At 44.8% G+C, this 7453-nt stretch overlaps 1 protein-coding gene across 1 annotated transcript in view; it reads right to left on the bottom strand.

Moving 5' to 3' along the window:
- Positions 1-6680: 6680 nt before the first annotated feature.
- Positions 6681-7453, bottom strand: part of LOC104623537 (ubiquinol-cytochrome-c reductase complex assembly factor 1) — a gene marked incomplete at its 5' end in the record, with an annotated part of 45092 nt that continues 44319 nt past the window's right edge. Inside the window, one exon of the mRNA XM_010290659.1 lies at positions 6681-6815. Coding sequence (XP_010288961.1) covers positions 6681-6815 — 135 coding nt within the window. The remainder of the gene's footprint in view (positions 6816-7453) is intronic.

A 7453-nucleotide genomic window follows, 5' to 3' on the forward strand; every position in this document is an offset into this window, starting at 1 on the left:
TGATAAGGTCTCCCCTCAGCCTTCTCCAGACTGAACAAAACAAGTTCCCTCAGCCACTCCTTGTAAGACTTGTGCTCCAGACCCCTCACCAGCTTTGTTGCCCTTCTCTGGACACACTCCAGCAGCTTGATGGCCTTCTTGTAGTGAGGGGCCCAAAAACACAGTATTTGAGATGCGGTCTCACCAGTGGTGAGTACAGGGGCACGACCACCTCGCAAGTCCTGCTGGCCACACTATTTCTGATACAGGCCAGGATACTGTTGGCCTTCTTGGCCACCTGGGCACACACATCTTGGTGCTTAAAGACACTTACCGATAGGCATTTATGGAAGGCATCTGCATAGCAATGTTCCACTGTGCAGAATTCACTGGCCAGATGTAAACAGCAAGTGCAGCTAGACAAGAAAAATCCAAATTTTAGTTACCGCACTGAGATCTGTGTCTGCACTGAGCTCACAGACAGAGCAGTACAAAGTCAAATCTCCCAGTTTTTTCCCCGAGGTTCCTGACCAAGGCATTACAGAATCATTCTTCTAAATACAGCGGCAGCACACAAATTCTTTGTTTCATTTTTTCTGTTTGTATGTTAAGATTCTTCCAAATTGGGGGAGAGACAGCTTTGCACCCACTGGGATGAAGTAGGGCACTGGACACCGGTTGACAGCTATAGGCCAAATGATCTAACTGTTAGTGATGGCAGGGATGGTAGACAACCCTACCTCCTCCACTGGCTCCCTGCTGAGTGGTGTGCCCAGCATATAGGTTCTTTCCAGTTGCCGGTCTGAGGTCCCTACCACCCACGTGCCATGTAGTGAAGCCAATGTGTGGCCATGGAGTCACTCTTGTGGCCCTTCGAGGTCCCGCCCTGAGCTGCTCAGGGTGCCGATTCACAGCTGTCGTGAGAAGGACCACAGCGTGCCTGTTCCCTAGGCTGCTGCCCTGTACTGAAGATGTGAAAAAGCACGTGCAGACACCTCTTCCTTCTCTCCTTTCAAAGGAAATACACAGAAGTAGAATTGGGCATTGTAACATCAGTGGCTCTAGTTAACAGCAGGAAGAGGGTACGAAGGGGAGGATGTGGGACAATGAGCAAATCCTCATAAGATGCCTGGCCTTGACAGGATGTGGAGCAGCCCAGGAGGCTGGCAGGTGGGATGAGGAATGAACGAGCCTGGCTCACTCTTTTAGTCAGTGACATCATCATTAATGAAGGCTTTGCATGTGCAAGACTCCTTGCTTCCTAAATAAATATGAAGGAGCTCTTACCTCCTGGGATTGCTGCAGTAGCACACCAACACTGACAGGATCCAGCCTCAGCAACATGTTGCAGGGTCTTCCAACCTGAACATACCTGCAAAAAGCAAGAAGAACGGGACAGTTGATATTTTCTGGTTCCTGCACTTGTGTGCAGGAAATTGTTTATACTAGTCTGCCCCAGGTCCCTCAAGCAGATCTATTGCCACTTGACCTAAACTGCCTGGCTGCTCCCAGCACATCACATCTGGAGCAGCCACTGAAATGTAACAGCAGAAGGTGGAATCATGTTTGTGTGAGCTCCTGCTCCACATTCCCAGTGGAAGGATGAGGCCCAAACATTTCTTCTATCCCACAAAGGAGCAGAGCAAGCTGTTAAGCAGGTTGAATGACTGTACACAAAACAAGTACTCCCTCAACATGTTCAGCAACTTCAGGAAGAACACATGTAGGATGTACGGGACAGCCCTAAACACCTGAAGAAAGGTCAGCAGCAAAAAAAAAGCTCACCAGAGGAGTCTGGGAAGGATCACAAGACTATTAATAGGCAACTGCCCCATCACAGTGCAGGAGGCCAGGCAGCCCACAGCACCCGTGGGCGATATTCCCTTTGCAGGAGAGAAGAGAGGCTGATACTTCACAAGCAAAGCACAACTGCCTAAGCAGCAGAGCCTACCACTCACTCACGTTGAGCCTCAGGGTCTTTCCTATGTCCTTGCCAACTTTTCTAGGCTCCTGTGTAAGCTTCTGCCCTGCCCTTGACTTCTCAGACCTTCAGAAAAAGACAGACAGCACTGAGGGCCAGACTGGGCAGACACAATATGCCCAAAAGATGGAGATACTGCACCCTAAGGCATGTGGCAGTGGTAGACGTACCATCACCCAGACTGCTGGAAGAGGTGTTAATCTAGCCTTAGGACACCAAAGGGGCAATCAAGCCTGATACAGCACTGTTCAGCAGAAAGAACAGGGCACAGGTTTATCACAGTCTCTTGTAGAGAAAAGAGAAAAAAAGTCTTGATTAGAGTTTATTATACAAGACAACAGAGATCAGACAATGCGGGGCAAATGTGAAGAGGAAGATGGGGAGGGCAGGAGCCTATACAGGGGGTGTCCACTAAGAAATCAGCTGCCACCAGCATTATCCAAAAAACCCCCATGTACCCCTAAGACCACAACCAAACATCCGCACTGGGGCCTGAGAAGTTGGAAAACATCACAATAGATGACCGCTGTATTCACAGCACAGTTATTAGCAGTAGAAAGACACTCAATAATTTCTAGGTATTAATGTAAACATTTACGACTCCCAACACTGGTATTTTCATCTTCCTGGAAGGAAGCACACAGAGTCCAGTTTTGGAGCTCAAGACGGGCAGTGAATTGTTCAGCATACCTGTAGAGGGGATCAGCAGACTTTTCCCAAATGCTCAAGCAGTACTTCAGCACGTCTCTGGGAAGCAGACCACTTTTGCTACACACTCAGGATTAAACTGGTCCCGCAGAAATGCTACAAGCAGACTGCACCAGGTCTATGTTGATTTGAATTTCTGAAGGAAGACCTCCTCGGTAGGGTTTTGGAAGTAGGAGAGTGTGGAAAAATATGAGTGGGTCACAGGGTATGGTATGGCTCCCACTGCTCCTCAGAGCGGTGTCATCCAGTGGCATACATCACAGGGACCATGCTTGCAGAACCAGCCACCATCCCCTCCCAGCTGATACTTACCCTCCCATGGCTTTGCTATTCTTCACCTACTCTACGTTCATATAATTTAAAGCTCTGGTGGAAAAATTTGTTCTTATTCAGTCTTCAGTTTCTGTTTACCTCATTTGCCAAGCCAAAGGCAGGGTAAGTGAGACAGGTCAGTAGTTAAGTCCAACTGCTATGTCAGGAGCAGCAATTCTGACCTGAGGGCTTGGTGTGGCAGAAGCATGGCTAAAAACTTCACTTGGTGGACGGTGAGGATAGGAGTCAGAAATCTGGGAAGTGGTTAACTGCACTTTAACAGGGCTTAAGCACCTGGAGAGTACAGGAAATGCGGAGGTCATCAAGGATGTCTGTGCTCTTAGCACTTCAGCTGTTCAAAGAGGCAGGAGAAAACCATTACATAGAAAGGCAGTGTGAACACAGAAGCCAAGATGACACAGAAAGACATTTAACCACCTAAAGTACAGAGTAGGCAGCGAACACTATCAGATTACTTCCTCCCCCCCTCAATGTGTCATCAATCTGGAGGAAGAGACTTCCCAAGTTTGACCCAGTGGGCAAAAACATGCACCTACTCTCCCACTGATGCAAAACAGCAGAGAAGGAAGGGAAGACAGTGAGTGTTGGCTCTTCTTTTCTGCTCACAGAAACAAGAAAGCCAAGATCTAGCTGAAATAATGACTGCTTCCTCGAGGCTCATGTCTTGATTTTAAGACATCTGGGAAAGTTAGAGGAACAAGTCCTTTGGAATAATAAGCAATGTCCTAATTCCATATATGAAATAGGAGATTGGACTAGATGATTAGGTGCTCAACATGGCTCCATCCAGAAGAAATGCGCATGCATATAGTCACTTAAAATACAGTGTCCCCAAGCCCATGCTCAGACCACTTTCAAAAAACCCAGCAGCATAAATAAAGAACTGTCCATAAGAAAACACCTTCAATCATTCCCTCTGCAAAATCTCAAAAATGGGAAAATATGGGCTTTACAATGCTTGGTTAAAAAAACCTACATTCTGCTGCACTTGAAGCAGTACTGTGCATAGGAACCACATTTAACTGCTAATCATTGCTGCTGTAATGCTTACAAGGCACAGATTTTGCTACTGGAAACGTAGTCTCTCTCAAGGACTCTAAATTCTGGTTGTAAATATGTCTTATATAAAGGATATTGGCACGCACCTCTCAAGAGTAAGAGAGGTCACATTCTACATCCAAATCCTGTCTCCAGGATTAGTTACTAATGGCTGGGAAGCAAAGTCTTCTCTTGTCCTATGTAGCCTCCAGTGTATTTTTCATCTCTAACAGATTACCTTTTTAATTCATAGACAGTTTCTGCCTTATTCTCTTAACAGGCCCCACACACTTCTGTCCAAAACACACCCTGACTGCTGGCTCAGTCCTGTAACAGCAGGGTGGTTGAAGGCATTTTATGGAACAAGCAGAGCACCATGATTATAGGTCTTTATTCTCATATTAATAAAAAGTGCAAAAGCAGATGCCAATGACCACAATCTGGCACCGTGATTTCTGGAGCCTCCTGCCCATACAGGAAAGGGTTCAATTTTGACCACATGGCTCTCCCATATTCAGAGTACAAGAGGCATTGTCATCTCCAGACTAGCGGTCCTGTGAATTCTACTGGCTTGCTGGCTTCACAGCATCAGCACCACAGACACTACATGCTCTCCGACCCGTGGGCAGCGCCAGGTTGGATGGTGATGTACTCCCAGTCCCATGTTCCCATGGCATGGATACTATGAGTGCAGGTTTAAATTACATAGCAGGAAAGGGGTTAAAGTTTAAATGACTGTTTTGTATATGAATTAATGTATGTAGCTTTGAGCCAAAATATCTACCATTAATTTTTCCACCTATTTCAGGAGCAGTAAGATACACAAAGTATAGTTTATTTTGGTACTTGGTATACTTCACTCTCATTAAAAATAAATTAATCAGCAAATTCCTACACAGCTCAGCCTTCTTTTATGTAAATACAACCCAGCTGTAATGAATTACAAGGTGTTATTATCTCACACACACTGTATAATACTTCACACATAAGAGGTTTCTCTGCTTAGCTCAGCTTTCAACAAAAGCATCTTAAATAAACTGCAAGCAAGTTGTTTGGTCTGTAATGTTTTCGCAGAGAAGGGATACACCTCACACATAGAGGGTTTCTTTACATGACTCATTTTATAACAAGTTAAACTGAGGAAGTTCGCCTTGGAAAAAAATAACAAAATGCCTTTTTTATACACAGAAGGCTCCCTAAGAGAAGATTAAAAAAAAAAAAAAAAGGAAAGCCAGTGTTTGAGAGCCTATATTCTGCATCCCACTGCTCTTCACACAGAGAAGGGATGTCAAATATTGCCTAAAACACACAATATGAAGAAAGCAACTTCAGAAGGAAGAACAGTCACAGCCAGGCACAGTCACACTTTCACCAGATTAAGGATTCACAAATTAAGGATTAATTTCACAAATTAAGGATTATCACCTTTGAATTTTGTTTAATAGTTTTATTAGGAATAAGTCCTGATATTATAGGGTTTATTCTTATCAAAAGCTCATATGGCACAGAAAACACATACACATCAATTTTACCCAGACTGACATTTATTATTGACTAGGATTTTAGACAGGAGAGAAATGAAAACTGTTTTTGTCACTGACCTAGAAATAGCCCGGTGAACCATCCACCAATGCCGTGCACCTCAGCCTCTGCTGATTTAATCAGAGGAGCTCTTGCTCCTGTAATTACTCTGTTGGCATAAGTTGCCTGCACAGCCATATAAAGTTTTCACTGCGGTTGATAAGTCTTGTTAAAAAGCCCTGGACCGCTGCTTGGGGGGCTGGAGGATAGGGATAGCATTCTGTCATTTCTGATTAATGATTCTGATTCTGTCTTTCTCATTAAGAGCCATGGACAGAAACAGGGATGTTCTTTTCATAAAGAAATTCTTAGACCACAACTCTAAAAAGAACACGGAAGTATCAGCAAGGCAGACTGAAATACCAAGGACTCCAAGGCAGTTTTTAGTGACAACCCAGCCACAGTTTGGACTCAACTCTCATTAAGATGGCTAGAGTCATAGAGGATTAACAGGGACTGTGCATTAGTCTTCGCATCCTCCTATCCTTGTGCAACAGAGCAGAGAGTTCCTAAAAAGGATTTTCACAGAAAACCCTTCAGAATCTGTTAAAGCAATTCTTAAATCCACTAAAGCAAAAATGGACCATTCCATCTTGGTATCAGGCTTTTAAAATACATTAACATCTAATATGCAAAGCTCAGATTTGCATTCACAACCGCACAGTGAGCAGAGGAACACCATTGTATCTCTATGCAGCAGCTCTCCAAATGAGGCAAAGGACAGAAATGTATTCTTGAGATAACTCTAAGTCATGGTAAAATATCTGGTTTCCTAAAGACAGAAGGCAAGTCTTTCAATTTGTCAGCAAGGAACACTGAGTGCCATAAAAAGGACAGAGGTTCTGAAACCAACTAGTGTTATTTGCGGGTGAATATTCGGAAGAGTATGGCTGTCCAATTTGCTACTGAGTCACCACGGATAGGATATCTAATTAAATATTTTTTTTTTTTTCAACAGCAGATTTTCCTTCCTGACCCCACAGCTTCAGTCCAGTTCAATTTCCAGCCTGCTTCCCAGGCGGATCTGACAAATTGATTGAAGTGTCAGGCGCCGGTGCTCTCAGAGTCCTTCATCATTGTAAACAGGGGAAAGGGGCTTGAGGATACTGCGGGCGTTGCTCTCCACGAGCGGCCGCCAGCTCACCTCGCCCGTCAGCAGCAGATCCTCCCCGCTCAGCGCATCCAGGTGCTGCACCTGCAAGGACAGGACATTAGCGCAAGGCATCCCATCACCCGTTCAAGTTCCTCAAGAGCTATGCAAACACGCTGCTTTCCAGAAAGCAAGCAGAACAGGGAGATTTTAGCATGCTTTGCCATTTGTGTGAGGCAGACCTGAAAAGATAATTTACAACTGCTTAAGCCATGGAAAGCCTAGGAGATAAGTATCTGCAGATCCACTGGAGCTAACTGCATAAGGTCTTCTATTAAGACCTTAGCTAATGCCTCCTCTGAAAGTTTGGCCACAGGACAAAGACGAACCAGGCAAGGCTAACATGAGTCATTTTATCTTCCTGGCAGTTAATTCAGATGACACACTGCTAGCACCATCATCTACACGGAGTGCTCTCATAAAAGTGGTTTCACATAGACCAAGGCTTTTCACTACACAAAAAAAGCCTGACAGCAGGGAACATCTGAGACTTATAAAAGCACATGAGCTGGAGGAGCTGAACATGGAATGAACACTCATTCTCACAATACAAGAAATAATTGGAATCAAATGAAATTTTAAGGTGCAATGTAAGCAAAATATAAAAACTCTTGTCACACAACAGAGGGTTAACTTGCTGCCACAGGACACTGTAAAGGGGGGGGGGGGGGGGGGGGGGGGAC

This window comes from Phaethon lepturus, unplaced genomic scaffold (assembly GCF_000687285.1).
Source record: "Phaethon lepturus isolate BGI_N335 unplaced genomic scaffold, ASM68728v1 scaffold43287, whole genome shotgun sequence".
Classification (NCBI taxonomy): Eukaryota; Metazoa; Chordata; class Aves; order Phaethontiformes; family Phaethontidae; genus Phaethon; species Phaethon lepturus.